The sequence below is a fragment of the Colossoma macropomum genome, unplaced genomic scaffold (genome assembly GCF_904425465.1).
Source record: "Colossoma macropomum unplaced genomic scaffold, Colossoma_macropomum, whole genome shotgun sequence".
Taxonomy (NCBI): Eukaryota; Metazoa; Chordata; class Actinopteri; order Characiformes; family Serrasalmidae; genus Colossoma; species Colossoma macropomum.
The window spans coordinates 177,641-199,800 of NW_023495461.1; the positions used below are offsets into that span (position 1 = coordinate 177,641).

The window sequence follows — 22,160 nt, forward strand, 5'->3', positions numbered from 1 at the left end:
TGATTATTAGTTTTGTGTTGCTTGATGGAAGGCTAGTGCCGATATTAATATTATCATAAAGAAAAAGAGGTGGCAGAGGTAAAACTGCTGCCAGTGATTGATGGACAACCTGCTAAAAAGCTGATTAGACCAGCCTGCATTCCATGCTGGTCTAAGCTGGTTTATGCTGGTCTGGTGCTGGTTCAGCTGCACCAGCACAGCACACCAGCATCCAGAACACAACATATCGCTGCTGTCGGAAGAAAACCCTGTATCTCCAAAATGGCGACTTTACAGGAGAAGGAAAAAACCCACTTTACTGATAATGTAAGTCAATGGAACCAGACTTTTTTCCAAGTCATTTTTAGGCCTTTTCTTTTAGTCCACTCATCATGAAATTAACACATAATATAAAGGTTAACAGGCATTTTCAAATAGTGTCAAAAACTCAAAAATGGAGATGCGAGGTTTTGTTCCGACAACAGCGATATGCTGTTTTTCTATCAGAGAAACTTTCCTATCAGCTCCAAAGTACATTTATTCACTACTTTCACAACTTTAAAATCCTGTAAAACTAAATGTCTCAACACCCTGTGTGGTCCACCGTGCAGGGAATTGTGGGCCATTGAAATGTATTGCTGTACTGACATTGATATACTAGATGGAGTGCTGCCTAAAGTCAGATATCTGCCCCAGTCCAGGCGCTTAATAGGTATACATAATGTATCTGATTACTTTCATGTGCTTAAAGAGACAAAATAAGAACTCGCCCAGAAAGACCTACTCAGGGTACAGGGTGATACAGCAGGTTTACTCAGAGAAGTTGTAAAGAGGAAAATTACCACTCTGCAATGTCTTCTGGGTTTCTCAAACACTAGAGGGCGCTCTCGAGTGAGTCCAAAATGAATGGGTTGATATGGAGCATTTGAGCAAAATCATAGTTTATAAATAACATTTCTAATGTAAATGAATACAATCATTTCCTGAACACTGAACAGCATAAAACATTTTAACAGTGCTGTTATATTTTTAAGAGCTTTTAAACTCGAGTTATAGGAGTTTAAAACGGCGCCTCATGTACGTCCATGACGTCAGTGAGCGCGAACAGCCAATGAGCTGCTCCGCTCGCCAATCAATCATCACTCTCTAGCAATAATGCCCGCCTTCTGCTGCCCAAAACCTGTTTGCGGTAGAAAAATGGACAAATATAGGTGAGTTTTCTTTGCTTTTTTAGTGAAATACATCCCTTCACTTTCTAAAATTAAAGAAACGTTCTGGTCAAGTGATTAGAAACTATTTTAACTCCAGCCGTTGAGCCCCATTTACTGCCATTCATTGAGGACTCCCTCGATGGCGCCCTCTGCTGTTTAGCAGTCCTGTTTTTGATATAACAGAGGAAATAGGAAGTGGCCAGGCTCCTCATAAACCAGCTCTGGGTTTACTTTCCCTTACAACAGTCACTTAGGCTAGCAATCTATCTAGTACAGAGTGAAAGTAGATTAGCAGCTAATTAACTCAGATTATCTGAGATTCGTTTGCTATCACACCACTCTGAGCAAGTAATTTACCATCAGTTTTATCTGACTGGCACTCTGCTAGCTACCCTAGCTAGCCTGAATGGCCGAATTCACACAGAACTGACGCTCAGTCATAATAGCTTTTTTGTTCCCATATTTTTCTCCCATTTCAGTCATGTCTGATTCCACCTACCTAGGTCTCTGTTACGACCCCACATTTTGTCTAGGGCATGTGGGATCGGTAACATGTGGCATTAAAATACTGAACTGGTGAGAATCGATTAGAAGCGTGAGGAACAGACCAAAATAGAGCTTTTGAAGCCATTTTTATTAAAACAAACATCAATAAAACCAGAGTGCTGTGATACCTAGTACCACACTGGAAGAATCAAACTGGACGGCACCAAAGAAAAGAACATATCAAAACCGAACCACGCTTGCCTACTCTGAAACCAAAAGTATTTAGCTAATCTAAAAAAAAAAAAAGGAAACCAAAGCTAACTACTCTAAACTTCCCTTGCCAGTAACCAAAAGTACATGTGGCGGTGCCCACCCTCTGACCTAGGGAGCTAGACAGAGTAGACATCTACGTGGTGCAAATGTATAGGCGCGCCCCTCTTACCTGTTTGAAACCCCAGGTGGTACAAACAATCTCTTGTAAAACAAAGTTAAAAGTGTGCAGGTAAAATACCACAGCTGAAGCACTTCCTCTAACATAAAAGACCGTCTTACAAACTAAGTTAAAAGAAGCACTGGTAAAATACCTAAAACAAAGCACACCCCCAACACAAGAGATTAAAACACACACTAAAACAGCACACGTAATCAGTCCTCTCTCTTCGGCCATCTTGAAGGCCTCTTTTAAAACATAAGCTCCTCCCCTAACTGCACCAGCCAGGCCTCTGATTGGTTCCAGAGCAGGTACCTCTATGAAGGAAGAGACCAAGAGAGAGGGAGAGAGACAGAGACACACAAAAAAAAACAGAATACGTGCTTACACGTAACACGCCCACCCAAAAGAAAGCAACTCTAGTTGCGTTTCTAAAGTTAACAGAAAGTGGGTACAAAATTTAATCAGGAGAGGACTGAAGGACTAATGTTAGAGGGATTAAAGCTAATGCATAGACAAATGGACTGACCCTATGACAACGGTTTACACAAATGAAAAATGACCCTAATTAGGTCTTTCATGGAAGACCCTACAAAAATGTCAAATGACCAAATCAGATCTTCATATGAAAGATCCTACAAAATTAATGTCATCTGACCCTTCACAAGAAATCAGGTCCTACTAAACAAACAACACCTGACCGAATCAGGTCCCCCACATGAAGGACCCTACAAGCAAATGTCAGATTAACTGACCGAATCAGGTCCTCCACATGAAGGACCCTACAAGCAAATGTCAGGAAACCAAATCAGACCTGTTTCATATTCAGAATCCAAGAACTAAAATAGATGGTCACTTCAATTGCCCAAGACTAAAGCACCAAGTGTTTACTAATATCAAAAGGTGGTTGAGCGAGAATCAAAATGAGGTCAAACAAAGAAATGGAGGGAGAAGCAGAGTGACCAGCCATAGGAGGTAAAATCCAAGTAGAAGCCAACTGTTTTGTTGGAGGGAAGGCAAACTCCTTCACCCTTATCTCCAAGTCACAGTTGAATCCCTTCTTGGTCTCCAAGTACTTTGTATAGGGCTTTTAAACACACTTTGCCTGCCACATATCTGGATCCAAAGAGACCAGCTCACACAAAGGCAAAGACACACCAGGCCAAGCACCACTGCCACAGGCTTCTCCAACTTTTCCACCTCCACAACAGTAGGGGGAGTCTGTACATCCTCCACCTCATCTGATGGAGTCAGATGGACCCACAAACAAAGCTAAGCTCAACCAACAAATCTAAAACAATGCTTTTAAAAACTCACAAAATGGGAGTACTGGAGTGACCAGCTATTTTAACAAATCATCCCTCTAACAAACTAACAGCTTCACACACTAAAAAGCTCTAAAATCAAATGCAACAAGTTAGCATTAGCTTCAAGCTCATGCTAACACACAGTTCCCCACCTCAACTACACCAGCTCATTAAAATGCCAAATTATAAGGGACTAAACATCCCGGACGAGCCCCCAAATGTTACGACCCCACATTTTGTCTAGGGCATGTGGGATCGGTAACATGTGGCATTAAAATACTGAACTGGTGAGAATCGATTAGAAGCGTGAGGAACAGACCAAAATAGAGCTTTTGAAGCCATTTTTATTAAAACAAACATCAATAAAACCAGAGTGCTGTGATACCTAGTACCACACTGGAAGAATCAAACTGGACGGCACCAAAGAAAAGAACATATCAAAACCGAACCACGCTTGCCTACTCTGAAACCAAAAGTATTTAGCTAATCTAAAAAAAAAAAAAGGAAACCAAAGCTAACTACTCTAAACTTCCCTTGCCAGTAACCAAAAGTACATGTGGCGGTGCCCACCCTCTGACCTAGGGAGCTAGACAGAGTAGACATCTACGTGGTGCAAATGTATAGGCGCGCCCCTCTTACCTGTTTGAAACCCCAGGTGGTACAAACAATCTCTTGTAAAACAAAGTTAAAAGTGTGCAGGTAAAATACCACAGCTGAAGCACTTCCTCTAACATAAAAGACCGTCTTACAAACTAAGTTAAAAGAAGCACTGGTAAAATACCTAAAACAAAGCACACCCCCAACACAAGAGATTAAAACACACACTAAAACAGCACACGTAATCAGTCCTCTCTCTTCGGCCATCTTGAAGGCCTCTTTTAAAACATAAGCTCCTCCCCTAACTGCACCAGCCAGGCCTCTGATTGGTTCCAGAGCAGGTACCTCTATGAAGGAAGAGACCAAGAGAGAGGGAGAGAGACAGAGACACACAAAAAAAAACAGAATACGTGCTTACACGTAACAGTCTCCCCATCACCTGATACTACCAAGTTTCCTCCCAGACACGTGAAGTCTTTTCAAACTGATGATAATGGATCATCAGAGGACAGAATACAAAATTCACTTTAGTGGTAATGTATGTTCAACACCATGTTATCGTGTTAAGTGGACTATAACTTCCTCCACAGCTGGTAGCTTTATCAGAAACCTTCCTTAATTATCAGCTTCTGTCAGCTGTCCATCTAATCCTACCGAGTTAGATATTATGACCAAGTTCTTAGAGGATACTTTTCGATCTACCCTAGATAGTGTGGCTCTATTAAAAAGTAAAATAGTAAGGCAGAAAAAACTCGCCCTTTGGTATAATGATCACACTTGGGCTTTAAAACAGACTGCCAGACAACTAGAGCGGAAATGGCGCCTGACTAAGCTAGAAGTGTTCCAGTCCGCCTGGAGGGAGAGCCTTATAGACTACAGAAGAGCACTTGCTACAGCACACTCAGCCTCATCTCTCCTCTCTTATAGAAAACTATAAGGATAATCCTAGATTATTATTTAGCACAATCTCTAAACTAACAGAGAACAAAGCAGTTAGTGAACCCCAGATGCCATCAGCCTATAGCAGCAACGATTTTATGAACTTTTTTAGTGATAAAATTGAAAAACTTAGACAGAAAATTCAGAACACACAATTAAACTCTACAAACCTGCTGCCTTATATTATCAGTCTAAATCTTGAGAATATTAAAGTTACTGCAGAGAGGCTGGAATCGTTTACCTTACTTCAAGAAAATGAACTAGTTAAAAGTTTCTTCCGCAAAATCATCTACTTGTATGTTAGATCCGATTCCTACAGGTTTACTCAAGGAAATTTTGCCAGAAATAACCAGGCCTATTCTGTCAGTAATAAACTCCTCTCTTAGCCTTGGCTATATCCCGAAAACTCTTAAACTAGCAGTAATTAGACCACTGATTAAGAAAGCGAACCTCGATCCCTGTGAACTATCAAATTATAGACCCATCTCAGATCTTCCCCTTATATCAAAGATCTTGGAAAAAGTTGTAGCAAAACAATTAAGTTCCTATTTGTATAGGAATCATATACATGAAAAATTTCAGTCTGGCTTTAGGCCACATCATAGTACAGAGACAGCACTAGTAAAAATTGTAAATTATCTTTTATTATTCTTGGACAAAGGAAATGTGTCTCTTTACTAGTACTCCGCAATCTTAGTGCGACATTTGACACAATAGACCACACTATCCTACTAGATAGACTAGAAAACCTTGTAGGGGTAACAGGAATAGCTCTTTCCTGGTTCAGGTCCTACCTCACTGATCGCTATCAGTTTGTTAATTTAAACGGTGAATCATCTGCCCTCGCAAAAGTAAAGTATGGTGTTCCACAGGGCTCTGTTTTAGGACCTATATTCACAATATATATGCTACCACTGGGCACCGTTATCAGTAAACACAGCATAAATTTTATTATACACAGTCATAAATATCAAGCGAACCGGAGGATAAAATTAAACTTAGCAAGCTTGAGGAGTGTATAAAAGACATAAAATGGATGTCGAGTAACTTTCTCCTTCTAAACACGGATAAAACAGAGGTTCTGCTTCTTGGTCCAAAAGCGGGACAAACTGTCTAATTTTACACTTAAACTTCACAATTTCTCAGTTGCATCAAGCTCATCTGTAAAAAACCTTGGTGTCATTATAGACCCTGATCTGTCCTTCGATGCACATATAACTAATATTACTAGAACGCCTTCCTGCATCTCCGCAATATTGCTAAACTGAGAAATGCATTATCTCTACAGGATGCAGAAAAGTTAGTTCATGCATTTATTACTTCAAGGCTAGATTACTGTAATGCCCTGCTGGCTGGATGTTCCAGCAAAAGCTTTAACAAGCTTCAGCTAGTCCAGAACGCTGCAGCCAGAGTTCTTACTAGAACCAGAAAGTTTGACCATATCAGCTCAGTTTTATCAACCTTACACTGGTTACCAGTTAAATTTCGCATTGACTATAAAATTCTATTACTGACCTATAAAGCACTAAACGGACTCGCCCCTCAGTACCTGAGTGAACTTCTCTCCCACTATGAACTATCACGCCTACTTAGATCACAAGGTGCTGCTCACTATTAGTACCTAGAATTAATAAAGTTACATCAGGGGGGAGAGCTTTCTCATACAAAGCCCCCCAGCTTTAGATTAATCTTCCTGTTAATGTTCGGGACTCAGACACAGCCTCAGTGTTTAAGTCTAAGCTAAAAAGTAATTAGTTTTCCCTGTCAGATCCAGACCTGACAGAGTCTCTGCTGCTCTGTTAATACTGTAATCTGTGATCAGTCACCCATTACAGAACTGACTCTCTGTGTGTTTTTTCCTTTCTTTGCTGAGTTGAACAGCTGCCCACCCTGTGCTTCTGATGCTGCTGCCTCGCCTGCGTTGATCGGGTGCCCACTGCTCGCCAGCCCTCTGGACCAGCTTGACCACCACTGAGCTTGCTGAACATTGCTGTGCAAACCTCACCCTTACGAACTGACCCTCCCAATGATGCTGCTGCTGCTGCTTAAACTGAACTAATCAATTTAACCATTGCTCCACCTGTTTTCCCTGTTGTGTACTACAATACCTTATACTAACTAGGGGTGGGAATCTTTAGGCACCTCACGATTCGATTCGATTACGATTCAGACTGCGATGCGATTATAAAACGATTATCGATGCATCTCGATGCATCTTTTTTCTCTATACATGATTTCTATCTTCCTACTGTCTGAGGACTTGGTAGTTTTAAAGCAAAGTATTTGTAATGACCCATAATGTAAATGCATTACGGATCATTACAAACACTTTGCTTTAAATATCTAAAATATCTTTTATTAATAAATCAAAATGAAGTGATGTGGCAAGTGAACTAGAAGGCTCTCATTCAGAGACGCTGCTGCCACTCATCTGCGATAAAATGCGCTGTTGCCCTGAAATATGATCCAGTGGTAGTTACAGCCATCCTTCCCGTTTTCTTTAGTGATCTTATAACTTCGGTTTTGGTCTCGTTGTAGAGAGTGTGTGTGGGTGTGTGGGTGTGTGTGTGTGGGGATATTTTCGAGACTGGACGACTGAGGACAGACAGCAGACAGCATTTATAAGCAGCGCGGTTGGTTAAATCTGCCGAGAGACTGTCTTTCTCTAAGAAGTTGCGAAAATGAACTCGCTTCTCTTTCGTATTTTCCCGTTCCACCTTAAATGGTGCAGCAGTTACATTCGGCGCCTAAGGCAGAATTTAAGGTGGAACGGGAAAATTAGAACGAGAAGCTGGCGAATGAGAAGCGACTTCATCCTTCTAACACGCTGAGAGACATTTTACAAGAAACTCTTCTAGTTATGAAGAAAAGTTTTCTGGCGGAGATGGGAGGAAAGCGCCTAAAGCTAAAGCTTAAAGCAGAGCGAAGTAAATCTGCGCTCTCGTTTATAGTTTTAGCCCATACTAGGACATCAGCACACACTGACACATACTGGGCATTAAATGTTGTGGCTCCCAAGGTGGTTTGACTTCGTTGAAAGGCAAAATGGCTCTTCTGAACATTTGTGTTGTGACTCCTGATCTAACCCGGCTTTAATGCAGAGGGAGCCGGTCGGATTTCTCGCTCCTCCAGTAGTGTTTTTGTTATGTGCCGCCACAGACTGTCCGGGCGCTGCACTTACCCACTTCCAGTTCAGCCTTCTGCGTTCTGTCAACATTACGGTATAAATTAAATATTTAGAAAATCGATTTTTGACGTTGAATGAATCGATTCAGAATCGTTCACGTCCGCATCGCGATGCATCTAAGAATCGAGTTTTTCCCGCACCCCTAATACTAACAATGTTTTGCTATCTGGCGTCAACCAGAGGAGGATGGGTTCCCTTTCTGAGTCTTGGTTCCTCTCAAGGTTTCTTCCTCCTGCTCTTAGGGAGTTTTTCCTTGCCACTGTCGCCGCTGGCTTGCTCATGGAGGCTCAGACCCGGTTTTCTTTCTTTAATGCTGATTTTTCTGTAAAGCTGCTTTGTAACAACACCTGTTGTAAAAAGTGCTATATATATATAAACTTTGCTTGCTTGCTAGAATACTAACCCAATTTTGTCTGAGCTAATAGACTCCCGCATAGACCACTGTAGTCGTGTGTCATTCTGTGGTCCTCGTTATGCCCATATTAGGAACTATGGGTCTGAGCTCCATTTCTCTATGGACAGATTGAATAGGGTTTTCGAAAAATCGCCTCTATCGCCCCCTGTGTTAAATAAAAATGTCCAGAACCCGATACGTTTTGTCTTGTGTACATTTTTCTCCCGAATACCACTGGATCCTCCGAATTACGAGGTCATTAAAGAGCCTTAATGCTAATATTGCTACATGTGACCTAAAGCTACTGCGCATCAATTTTGAGCTGTGGCGGTGCTCTGACAAGTTGTGCTACCTCAAAATGTTCTACCGTAGCGCATAATTACAGGTAAACCCGTAAATAAAACCTGTAGGTAAGACATTTCGATACCCTACAACTCCTTATCAAAAATACTACTAGTGTTAAAACTACGAGGCTGAATTTAGTTTCTTTTTTTGCCAGTTTCTTGTTCCGACTTTTCCCGTTCCACCTTAAATGGTGCAGCAGTTGTGATCACAAACATTAGCAAACGGGACAAAACTATACTGTTGGTTCTGTGAAACATCAAAAATAAGTTAATGTTACTCAGCTGAAATAGAGAAACCTCCTCATATCAGGCCTTTCAACCCTCCATGGAGCTGAAGTCAGCTTTTTTCGCCGGCTGCTTGTTCGAATTTTCCCGTTCCACCTTAAATGCCACAGCAGATCGGAATGTAACTGTTGCACCGTTTAAGGTGGAACGGGAAAAGTCGGAACAAGAAGCTGGCGAATGTCCTGAGAGAATGTCCTCAGAAAATGTTACCAGCATTAAAACAATAATTAGGATATTCTGAGAGCCTAAATCAGTTCATCAGGGGGTCAGCAGTGATATTAAGCTGAGTCTGTACCAAATTAGCCTAAGTGCAGGTACGTTTTTCAGGTTTTTTAAGCTTTTCAAATCAAGCTGTACAGAAGGGAAAGATCTATCTTGTTTCAGTAAAGAAGCCATAACTTCAGGGAAACCTGATTCTTTTGTTCTGATTTCTTTTCATCTACAATCAATCTGTACATGGAAATACACTGCCACACTGGCAAAGCGTGCTGAAGGAGGCTGCCAGTGTAACTACATCAATTCAGTGCGCAGTAGCATTAGCTTACGTGTAGCAAAATTCATATTACAACTCTTTAATGACAAAATTCAGAGGATCCAGTGGTATTCAAGACAAGATTGTTCACAGGACAAAACATATCAGGTTCTAAACATTTTTATCTACCACAGGGTGCGATAGAGGCGATTTTTTGGAAACCCTTTTCATTCTGGTCATAGACAAATTAAGCTTAGATCTGGAGATCCTATTATGGGCATAAGAGCATGGCGCGACTACAAAATGATGACACGACTACAGTGGTCTATAGGCTAGCGTTTCACTGAGTGATGGTTGGAGAGGAAGGGCCCTCCTACTCACCTGGAGAGAGCGAGGCCAATTATGCTCTCTAGGACTTCTGTTTACGGATGGCTGTGGCATCGCCAAGATCACAATAAATTAACATGCAAAGTTTCTGTTTTTGATTCTGTTTCTGTGATTGTGCACGCAGCAATGCAGTAGATACTGATGCACTGATTTAAGGACACATTCAACCGCATGTATTCACATCACCAGCAGAAAGCTCTTCAGAAGAGGAAAATGATGAATGATTGAATGCATAAAATGTTGAAAAATGTTATTAATAATAGTTCCCCGTTCTCAACTTACTGAAATAAAACACTGAGTGCGTTTACATGCACTTAATAATCTGATAACTGCAGAAAATCAGATTTTGTCAGTAATCCAATCAATGTGTTTACATGCATTTGAGTAATCAGATAATGGGGAAACTCCGGGTCTACATGAGTCAGACAGTAATCAAATTTCCATTTTGCAACCAGCCAAAAAAACTCACAGAAGAAGACGTAAACATAAAACTCAAATGCATGTAAACACATTGATTACTTGCTTGCTTATTTCCTGTATGGCGGTCTGTTTTGCACATGCGCAGTCTGAGAAATCTGAAAGAAATCAGAGTAAGAGTTCACATGCACTAAAATCTGATTACTGATCTAGATCCAGCTCTGTTTATTGTATTCCTTAATCAGATTTCTAGACCTTATTCTGATGTAAGAAATCAGAGTGTGCTGTTTACATGGCCATTTGAATAATCAGATAACTGCAGAAATCTGATTATTATCGGATTACGAGTGCATGTACACACTCAATGGCTTAATGGGAACTCAGGTGGGTTCAAAGGGTACGAGAGACCCATTCAAGTCCAGACGTTTCATCTTTTCATAATCTTTCATTCTATTATCAGATATATCACCTAAAACTGAGAAGTCCATATAAAAACAGGTTTATTTAGATTTAGATAGGCCTTTTTGGAGCTTTTCCCATATAAATACATGTCAACATTCTAATCTGAAATCCTGGAGCAAATCTGGCAAAAAAACACACAGAACAAAGCTGATATTATCCAAACTAAACTACAGCTGACACTTCAAACAGTCAAGTGGACAAAATAGGGCTTTTAAATAAGTGGTGGTCAAGCATAAGAAGTGGCAATCTGGCTGTTTTAACTCACCACTCCTTCTATCTCAGCTGCCCAGCACACTCGCACACGCTTATGCAAACGTACCCCCTGTCAAGATCCCCTGGTTTCCCCCAGGGATCTTAACCTGTTTCTTTTAAATACATATAGTCCTATGTTAGCACCTAAACACATTATTTAGAACCATTTATCTTGGCACTAAGTGTGTTTGTGCATGTAAAAATACCATGTATCATTAGAATAAATGTGTTTGCTGTTTCAAAGGTTTAAAGTAGCAATTTGTACAGCTGTTTTTGACGTCACGTCAAAGGAGTTTGTTAATCCTAAGGAAAGAGAGAGGGCAGCTGTGTTTGCAGACTGAGCGTGCCAGGTGGAGCGTTGTTCTTTTCTGCCTTCGGGTCAGTTTAGGAGTGTGATCTGTGCAGACTTGTGAGAAATATGTTAGTTATAGGCCTCACTAAAAAGTGAACAACTAAAATTTAATTAATTTGGGCAGTAAATCCAATTTAAGCCACTTTTACCAGTTCGCTCTTCATCATGTCACTTGCGGTTATGTGTCATTTTTATATTAGCAGACTTATGTCCCTTATACATTGCATCAAATGTTATGGACTCTTTTGGAACAATTCAATAAAACAAAGCTGCCCTAAAAGTTGTGCAGAACAACTTTGTGAGGAATTGCAATGGTTATTTTCGTGCTGGAAGATAAACGATGTAGTGGCTCCCAAAATAGCCCACAGCCGGCTGCTGAAAGACTTTTGGCCTGTGACCTTGCATGTTATGAAATGTTTTGATGCAGTGGTTTAGAAACATCTCTGCAACTTTGGAAACAGTATCTGAGCTGATGATGTACAGAAGATTAAGAAGAACGTTGAGAAGAATGTTGGTTGTCATCCCATCGATATACAAGTGAAATGACACAACGCTCCCCCAGGACCTTGTGCAACATAGCCTGCAAGTCAGAACCACTGTTTACTGCACCACACAGTGCAAGTGGCAAAGACATAGACTACGTAATGCAATGAAACAAGGCTGTGCACTACAGTGCTCTAAATCACCATACAGGAGCACACAATAGTGCAAAATATGCAAGTGAGGACAAGATGAGACACAAAGTAAAACATAACAACATGAGTTGTGCAAAAGACTGAAGTAGTAGTAGTAAAAAAAGTACATTGCAACTGCAACAGCAACATAGTATGGACACCCTAAAGGGCCATGGATTCACGTACTCTTTTTTTGGTGATAACAAGTAATTTTCATTTGTTTTCTCAAGATCTCGAGCTATTTATGTCATCATCAGGGCATAACAAACATTGTTTTATTGAAATTACATTCGTTATGTCATGATAGTAGTGTAGCAAGCCGCTACTGGCTGGCACTGGCTCCGAGAAGCTCAGCGTGGCAGTGCAAGTAGACATGTGCGGAGGCTTATGGTTGGCCCTCCAAAAAAAGGGACTTACTGTTGTTGTTCATGCTGCTGTTTGTTAGTTTAAAAGTATGTGTTTATTTTGTTATTCTGTGCCAGGTTTGGGGGCTAGTTACAGTGAGTTTCTGTTAGTAACTGTAAGAGAAAAAGTGGGCTAGGAGTGACCTGCCTCTTGTTTTCAGTCGCTTTTTGAGTATCCTTTCTGCCTTGTTCATTTAATAAAGATCATTTTCGCGCCTAAATTATGGCCTCACCTGACTCTTCTGAGCGACACAACACTGGTGTCAGAGGTGGGATAGGCCTGCCAGATCATAGGGCTTAACTCTGCCACCAGCACGTTTATTCACTCCCCCTTCTGCCTTCACCTATCCAGGAGCAGCTTCCTGACAGATAGCGCCATTAGTACTGCTGGAGAGCCACAGTAAACGCTGCAAGGTCACCATGCTGCTCGCCAGCAAGCCCATGAGCGCTTGGAGTGCTTTCCATCCAAAGCTAAGCACAGCTGGATTGTTGTGTCCACCTCTGTCCAGCTGCAAAGCTGGGTAACTATCTGTAACTGCACTGGAGTACAGCTCCCAGGGTACTTCCCCGTTGTAGAGCGGTAGTCGAATACACGCTGGCTCTGCTTCGCACTCTATCGTTTTCTCTGTTTGATCGCTGCTGCTCTGCCGCTCCTCTCGCTGCTGTCCACTGCTTTTGCCACTGGCTGCTGTTGCTTTTGTTGTGGATATACTTGTATTTCTATGGACAACAAAAATTTAGAAGACAACTGAACGGTTCACCGGTGCTTTTGGATAGTAAATAAAATGGCTATATATGGGATGTAGACATTGTTACCCTGGTTCCCATCACTGCCACTGTAAAGAAATAATTGATAGCCATTTCACATCAAACCACTCTGAATTCAATTATGCAATTAAATCATTTTGAAAAATATATATTGCGACACAAACATTGTCTAAATGTTCTACTGAAAGGTTTTGGAGACTGTGCAGTCCTATTTTGGTGGAAGACTCTCACCACATGTAACTTAAGCTGACGATAAATTGAAGAACACGTCATCAGTTATTAGTTAGGAAAGCCAGAAAAACTGTCTCATTATTATTATTTAATTTTTATCATGGTGGATTGTTAGATTTCATTATTATACTATACAGCCAAGTCGCATTTATTGACACAGCACATTTAAAAGACAGGTGTCAGCCAAAGTGCTGCACAATATAACAATTCAACTAAAGTAAATTACATTAGTCTCATGAGCTGATCAGTTATAAACACATAAGTAGGCATAAAAATTGTGAATGTATTTTATGCTGTATACTCTTCTATCTAATTACCCCCTGTCAAAATGTATATAGTTGTTGGAGTTATATGACTGCATAAAGTGAAATGAAAAGGGACAACGCTAAGAGTCTCTTCAGACAGTGAGTACTATTCTCGTTGTTGTCAGACCTACTTACATTACATCTATTATTCTTGTTTCCATCTGCAAGTGTGGACTCCTTCTGATTGTCTCATTAATCTCATTAAACAAAAATAAATAAAATTGTGAATGTATTTCATTATAAATGTTTTCAAAATTAGTAAAACGATAATACATATATTTTGTCAGAACATTTTTTTAAATGTTGTATTTATTTTCTTTTTTATTTAAAGTGCAGGAAGGTTTTTAGCTTGAAGGACTTTTTTTGCATTTTAAATTTTATTTAAACAATCGTGTGCAGGGGTAAACGTACAGCTCCAAACATAGAGATGTTATTGAACACATTCAAATGAATTTTATGAAAAAAAAATTTTTATGAAATAAATAAGAATAATGAAACATTTGACCGGTATATAAATCATAGACGGATAGCAGTGTTTTAATAATAAACTCATTTATCTTGAAGGACTTTTATAAAGCATTTTAAAGCTGCACAGCTCCCATGATCCTTCGGTGCAGTCGCCTGGATTTCAAATCGCGAGAGCCAATCAGAGGCGGCGCACAGCGAGAACCAATCAGAGGCGGCGCTCCGTCAGGAGCCAATCAGAAGCGGCGGTAACGAATAAGGGCAGAATTTAAAAATGTTGTGTTGAAGCGCTGCTGTGAGACGCGGAGCAGCAGCGGGGAGCGGCGGCGGGTCTGTGGATGAATTTCAGCCGCATTTTAGCTCGATTATTTCGTGTATCCAGTAGAAGTGACGGAAAGCGGCTTGGTTAAGATGTTCCATACCGGTTTGTGTTAAAACGTTTTAAGAAGACGCGTTTTCGGGCGGAGTTTTTGTTCGAATTCATCGCCCGTTGGTTCTCAGTCGAAACGGAGCTGACCGCCGTGTCTTGGTCTCTGCCTGCCAGCGTTAACTAGCGGAAAACACCGTAACGTTATTCTATCGCGTTTACATTTTGTATAGCTTAGATTTGCGGATTTCCGACTCGATAACTGCGTCAAGATGAGCGCTGCAACGGCGAAGGCTCAGGTCGACCCGAAGTCAGCGCCCCTCAAAGAGATCCCCGACATCCTGGTGGATCCGCGGAGCATGAAGCGCTACATGAGGGGCCGCTTCCTCGGGAAGGGCGGCTTCGCCAAGTGCTACGAGATCACGGACATGGACACGAAAGAGGTTTTCGCCGGCAAAGTGGTGCCCAAGTCGCTGCTGATGAAGCCCCACCAGAAGGAGAAGATGAGCACGGAGATCGCCATCCACAAAAGCCTCGACAACCCGCACGTTGTGGGCTTTCACGGCTTCTTCGAGGACGACGACTTCGTATTCGTGGTGCTGGAGATCTGCCGGAGAAGGGTAGGAGGGCTCTGTTGAGCCTTAAGTTGGCTAAAGCTTTGTAATCTCTCATAACGCTAACTCAGCCACTGTGCGAGGCTTCTTGTTCGAATTTTCCCGTTCCACCTTAAATGGTGCAGCAGTTCTATTCAGTTATATTCAGCCTCAGTCGCCAGAGTGGAGCTGCTGCTGCACCATTTAAGGTGGAACGGCAAAATTCGAACAAGCCTCGTACCAACGGTCGAATTCCTCAGTCAGCGTTAGCCAGTTTAGCTAACGGCTTCTCCTGAAAGGTTTGGCGTTGTGTTTTATTCGCGTAGGTCGAATCATATCGCAGGTCTTTTGTAAAATTACTCAGTAAGTTAACTGTTAGAAGGTAAATGAGGAGTTTTTGGTGAGTTTAAAGAAACTGGTCATCGACCGCCTCCGCTCTCGCTTCTGTGAGCGGTGTGGATTTTAAATGTGAGGACGTGACGTCACACGTAATTTTAAAGATTTTTTTGCTTTGGAAACTTATTTTTTCTTTCTTTCCGTAAAATTAACTCCAACTTAAAGCCATTTCGAATTATTTCAGTCGACATCAGTGGTTAATTTATTCTGCGTTTTCTTTTCGGCTTCAGCTTAAAGGAGAGTTCCACCAACTTTTCAGAATTTCTGTTTGGTTCATTCTTTAAGACGTAAGTCATTCAGAGTGGTCTGATGTGAAGTGCTTTAGAAAAACCTACTGTAGAACAATGTCTAGGGTTAGTGGCCATACTTTCAGTGAGGGGAGTCTGAGGTATTACACACTTCAGACGTCTGGTTCCCATCACCACCACTGTGAACAGTTCTCTAAGTTTCTTTAGAATGGCACATTTCACATCAACACCTGAATGACTTTCTGAGGTGTTGGGGGTCCGTATGTGTCGCTAAACCTGATGTACTGCACTTTGTCCTCTTTCAGTCTCTTCTAGAGCTGCACAAGCGCAGAAAGGCCGTGACGGAGCCTGAAGCGAGGTACTTCATGCGCCAGACCATCCAGGGTGTCCACTACCTGCACAATAACAGGGTCATTCACCGTGACCTTAAACTCGGCAACCTGTTCCTTAATGATGACATGGAGGTGAAGATTGGTAAGCAGATGACTTTTAACAAGATTTTGACACAGAAAATTAAGTTCTATGTACATGTGCTGCACTTTGCTCTCTCTAAGCCACATTTTGTCCCCCATGTTTCTCGCAACCCCTCAGGTGACTTTGGCTTGGCTACTAAGATTGAGTTTGATGGTGAGAGGAAGAAGACCCTATGTGGAACGCCAAACTACATCGCCCCTGAGGTGCTGTGTAAAAAAGGGCACAGTTTTGAAGTGGATGTCTGGTCACTGGGTTGTATTTTGTAAGTCCACTTCAGAATTTCTACTTTTTCCGACCTGAATTTTCATTTAGACGTAAATGTATCCCATTTAAAATTAAATATCAAATGTAATTGGAACAGTAGATGCTAATACGATTCTGTATGACCCTCAGTCACTGCATTGTGTGGCCCTGCAGCTACCATTTACATATTGTCCTTTATTGATGTTAAAAACAATAATTTGGTAAATAAATAATTCTACATTTTCTACTTGTTCCCAAATTCAGTCAGTCAGCCAAGACATGATTGGTGTCAGTTTGCTTCTTTAGTTTTGCCCTGGAGCTACACAGCTAATCAGTAACAAAGATGTGTGCACCACCAATTGGTATAATGCGAATGGTGGTCCTAAATTGTGAACATATCTTGACCAAACTATGTTGCATACCTAAGTCGTCTTTGAAATTTGTCATACAGCACTCTGGATGTACTTCATCATGAATGGCTGATGTACATTTTAGACCAAATTCTTCTCAATTTTCATGAATAAAACATCCTAATTTTCTGTGTAGTATTCAACACTTCACATTTATGGTTCCCATCACCGAAACTCTACACAACTCTGTCCTCTGGAACTAAGCCTTTCACAATAAAACCACTCAATAGCTTTGTTTACATCTTAACATCTTAATTATGCAGAATGTTAAACTCCTTAGATTTGGATTTACTTTACTTCCATTTTTAGTTACCAGTATGTCATGTAGGGTCAGAATCCACAAATATTCGAAGGTATTTAAGAACTCTGTGGTTACCTCAGTACTAGATGGTGGTTTATAAGCTTCCGTTACATACTAATTCAGTCCCTTAGCCCCACTGGAAAAACCAGTAAGCAGTCTTTGAGCAAACACATCTTGGCTGATCAACTACTTATGGGATAATGTACAAGTGTGTTTAAGCCAAAAAGTAATATTTAAGTAATATTTTTATTTATTTTTTTTTCCTCAAAGTGCCATTTTTAAGGCTGCTCACAGTTGTCTTTGTCTATTAGGTACACGTTGCTGGTTGGTAAACCTCCATTTGAGACGTCTTGCCTTAAGGAGACCTACGTCCGCATCAAAAAAAACGAGTACACGATTCCCAGGGTAGGTAACGGTTCTAATAATTCAGAACAACAATGCTTAGCCAAAGCCTCTGCCTATACATCAGTAGGCTTGTTTAGCTACAAATGCAGTTCTACACTAGTTTAGTCAGTGATTAGTAACGGAGGTAGTTTATACATACTTCTCACATTTTTGCATCGTACAAATGAATTTTTAATTAGCACTTGACAACAGAAAATATTTGGGTTTGATCTTCTACATGAATTATTAATGCATAGCACTCAACTTGGTGTATAGTTCATACATGATGGGCCATAAGGAAAATTGTATTACTTCTCAAGTTAGATTTACAGCTTTTTTTTGGGTCCTTTTTGTTCTCAACTGTTAACATTTGCTTTTCTTTCTCTCTGTAGCACATTAATCCCGTGGCTGCTACACTGATTCGCCGCATGCTCCATGCAGACCCCACTCTCCGACCCTCTGTGGCTGACCTGCTTACGGATGAGTTTTTCACCTCAGGCTATGTCCCCCTCAGGCTCCCCACCTCTTGCCTTACTGTGCCTCCAAGGTTCTCCATCGCCCCCTCCAGCCTAGAGTCTGGGCTGCACCGCAGACCTCTCACTGCACTAAATAAAGGTATGTTGTGCATTACTCCATTCTGCTCTAGTAGAGGTTTCATGGTTTTATAGGCATTGGCAAGAATCCCATAGATGATATTACTTTTGAGTTGAACAGACAGGCTTTACATTTGCTCTTGTTTGAGTATTCGACATTGAGTTTACCTTTATTTCATATTTGAATAAGACAGAATTTGAATAGTAATCAGATTGATAAACTGTGCTTCACTGATTAAAGTTGGAGTATGTTTAAATTTGAGTTTTAGCTCATTGAAATTGATTTTCTCAAAACAGATAGTCCGATTGAGAAGACGGGGAAAGTGGAGCCACAACAAAAGGAGGAGCTTCAACAAAGGTCAGACTCCTGGTTTTTACTGTCCGAGTCCCTTTTGTCTCTCTTCACCCCGGCTGCTTGAAGGCTATACACAGTTTTATGATAGGATGAGTGTTATGACTTTAGTTTTCCTGTGGTTTTATAAGTCACAGTGTATGATGATCCAGTCATAGATTATGGCTAATGATGTTGAATTCCTACATGCAGGGATGGATCTGAACAGTCTGACTCCCACTTGAATGACATGTTGCAGCAGCTGAGCAGTGTTATTGCGGCCAGACCGTCAGAGAGAGATTTCGTAAGACAAGGTATGAGGGGATGAACAAAGCAGCAATGCTTTGTATCCCTAAATCAGTTGTCTGTTAGTATGTATCCACTGAAGCATGAGTTGGTCATCATTTCTTTTGCTTTTCTAACAGAGGAAGCTGAGGACCCAGCCTGTATCCCCATCTTCTGGATCAGTAAATGGGTCGACTACTCTGACAAATATGGCCTTGGTAAGAACTCATATGCCATTTTTCGCCTTCTGTGAAATAAGTAGCTTGAAAGTCATTGAACAAACTTAGCTGGCTTGCTTGAGTTGATTTCTAGCTAATCTGCCAACTACAAACTATCCAATCCAGCTTTCGACTAGCTGCGTACCATGATGCAGCTGTGTTAATGTGTAGTCAGGAAAATTAATGATGGTCATGCCTTAGTATTGCTAAAATTTAGACCTATTGAAGGACCAACCCTTCAGAGGTCAGTGCAGCCACAGCAGTGCCCTTGGTTGGTGATGCAAATTCACGTGTTGGCACAAAACTGACTTCCGCTGAAATGAATGTCCTTTTGCTTGTGAAATTGGTCACAAAGCTAAACTTGCTTTATTTTAACTGGCTCATTCTCTGTCCTTCTCTAGGGTATCAGTTGTGCGATAACAGCGTCGGGGTTCTGTTCAACGACTCCACTCGTCTGATCATGTATGAAGACGGAGACAGCCTGCAGTACATTGACCGCAATGCGGCAGAATCCTACCTCAGCGTGCGCTCCTACCCTGCTTCACTCTCCAAAAAGGTGTGCTTGCCAAATGACAAATCATAAAGAGTATGAATAAAGAATGTATTGGACAGTAACTGGCATGTTTCCCTTGTCCTGATGTTTATGGCTTTTTGCCCTTATCCCATAGATCACTCTGCTGAAGTATTTCAGAAACTACATGAGCGAGCATTTGTTGAAGGCGGGAGCAAACATAACCCCGCGCGATGGTGACGAGCTGACCCGTCTGCCCTACCTAAGGCACTGGTTCCGCACAAAGAGCGCCATCGTGCTCCATCTGAGCAATGGCACTGTACAGATCAACTTCTTCCAGGTTAGTGTTTTCGCCACACCTTTTGGTCCTGATAATTGTTCATGGTGTGTGATTGACTCCAAAGGATGTTAGCATGTCTAACCAGTTCTGCCTTGAATTTTAATTACCAAAGAGTACCCTCATGCCAGTCTCTACAGATTCTCAACCTCCCCACCCATTGCTTTGGAGTTGGAGAAAGTGTGGGCCTTGAGGACTTGTTTGAGAACCAGTCCCTAAAGTTCAATATGCTCAGAAAGGCATTATGTGAAATTGCAACAACATAAATATTGTCAAATTCAGTAGTACACTGTCATTTGTTTTGCAGAGACCTGGTGCAATTCATTAGCTAATTATCAAGCAATTTCAGTATGTTGAATCGAATCTGCTTGGGAAACTAGCTGCGTACCATGATGCGTCTCCTAAGTGGTAACATATGGTCAGGTCAGGAAAAATGACTGTCATGCCTTAATACAGCTAAAATTTGGACCATCACTGCTATGTGAAGGACCAGCCTTTCAGAGGTTAGCGCAGCTGCAGCAGTTGTGCTGTTGGTTGGTGATAATTCACATGTTGACACAAAACATTGGCAATTTCCACTAAAATGTCCCTTTGTGTCATGAAGCTAGTGTGGCTAGGCCTTAAAGCTCTTTAATAAAGGTAACTAATGGACATTCCTGCCTAAAAATAGTGCTGAGATTATGGATGCGCCAGTGTAGGAATTGAGAGCTGATGCTGATATCCAATTTTTTCACATACACATCTAATGATGCCATTACAAACATTTATAACTTGTAGAAAATGAGACCTAGATTCACTTGGATTAGATAAATGTAACGTGGGGTTACAACTGCAGTAAAATGAATAAAATGCAGATACTTGAACCTAAAGTCACCTAAATGTTCCGCTCTTCTGGACACTACACTGTAGTTAATCAAATCAGTTTGAAATATGGGCCAAATCTAAACATCTATAGCATTATAACTATAGCAATGCCCTATTTGGCAATTATATCTTGTAAACATGCTTGGCCATTGATTTTTCAATGTGAGTGTTCTGTAGAAGTTCACTGATTGCAACCAGTTTATGTACCGCACTAAATTGCTGCAAAACCTTTCTCTCAAGGCCTTTGGGCAGATTAGTTTTACATGAGGAGGTGGGGTAATGTAGTTTTATTTCTGTCTGACTGCACCATATGGGTCATTTTTACCATCTGTGCACTCACATGTAAAGAAATCACAGGACCTTCTATAAAATGAGCCATAGAAATAATCTCAGGCAACATTCTGTGGAAAAGTAAAACATGTAAAAGTTTACTTTTCTGCACTGATGTTGACTGTTGGCTGTAAATTCACACAGGACGTTTTTCTGTTTGTTTCTGGAGTGAAGGCACCGCATTAATCTGACTACATTACCCCACCACCCCATGTAAAACTAAGCCAGTCTGAATAGTGCTTTTGTCTGAAGTTTAGCTTGTTTTCCCATCTGCCCTGGTCACTTTCCTATCCACCAATATATTTTGTGTGTGTTCCAGGACCACACGAAGCTGATCCTGTGTCCCCTGATGGGTGCAGTGACGTACATCAACGAGAGGCGAGAGTTCTGCACCTACAAAATGAGCCTGATCGAGGAGTACGGCTGCTGCAAGGAGTTGGCTAGTCGCTTGCGCTACGCCCGCAGCATGGTGGAGAAGTTGATGGCTTGCAAAAACACAGTCCCAGCACCCACCACAGCTGCCACCTCCGCTCGCTAGGCTGTCACAACCGGAGCTCTCGGGGTAACCAACACGATCGCATGATGGCAGATAGATGGCTAATCAGACACGGCCATGGACTCATTTGTGTCAGAGGGCTGTTTAATGCTCAAGTGGCCAAACCCTGTAAGCGTCACGGGGTCTGCACACTCTCATCCTTCTGTCTCTCGTTTACTACTCGTTCTCCCTTTCTCTCACGGGTGGGAAAGCTTAATGTGACCATGCTCCTTGTCTGCTGCATCATGTATATTGCTTTTTTTTTCTATGTTTATTTTTTAACTGTCTTTTAGATGTCGCCTTGTCTATCCTCTGTATAAAAGCTTTAGAGAAATAACAGGTTAATAAGATTTTATTAAACTGATGGATGATCCAAATTAATAAAGGTCTTG

The 22,160-nt window shown here is 41.3% G+C and overlaps 1 protein-coding gene across 1 annotated transcript; it reads left to right on the forward strand.

Moving 5' to 3' along the window:
- The first annotated feature begins 14,649 nt into the window (after nucleotides 1–14,649).
- On the forward strand, nucleotides 14,650–22,144 carry plk1 (polo-like kinase 1 (Drosophila)). Its single transcript, XM_036562626.1, has 11 exons — nucleotides 14,650–15,335; nucleotides 16,258–16,426; nucleotides 16,544–16,688; nucleotides 17,692–17,785; nucleotides 18,157–18,379; nucleotides 18,655–18,715; nucleotides 18,902–19,002; nucleotides 19,114–19,191; nucleotides 19,593–19,747; nucleotides 19,860–20,042; nucleotides 21,553–22,144. Exons 1-11 carry the CDS (start codon nucleotides 14,988–14,990, stop codon nucleotides 21,769–21,771), a joined length of 1,776 nt encoding a protein of 591 aa, XP_036418519.1. The 5' UTR covers nucleotides 14,650–14,987; the 3' UTR covers nucleotides 21,772–22,144.
- Nucleotides 22,145–22,160: the final 16 nt, after the last annotated feature.

Coding starts and splice junctions, on each gene's coding strand:
- plk1 (XM_036562626.1), top strand. CDS start 14,988: ATGAGCGCTGCAACGGCGAAGGCTCAGGTCGACCCGAAGTCAGCGCCC. Junction 18,380..18,654: donor TCTCACTGCACTAAATAAAG/GTATGTTGTGCA, acceptor TTCTCAAAACAG/ATAGTCCGATTGAGAAGACG. Junction 19,003..19,113: donor GAGAGATTTCGTAAGACAAG/GTATGAGGGGAT, acceptor CTTTTCTAACAG/AGGAAGCTGAGGACCCAGCC.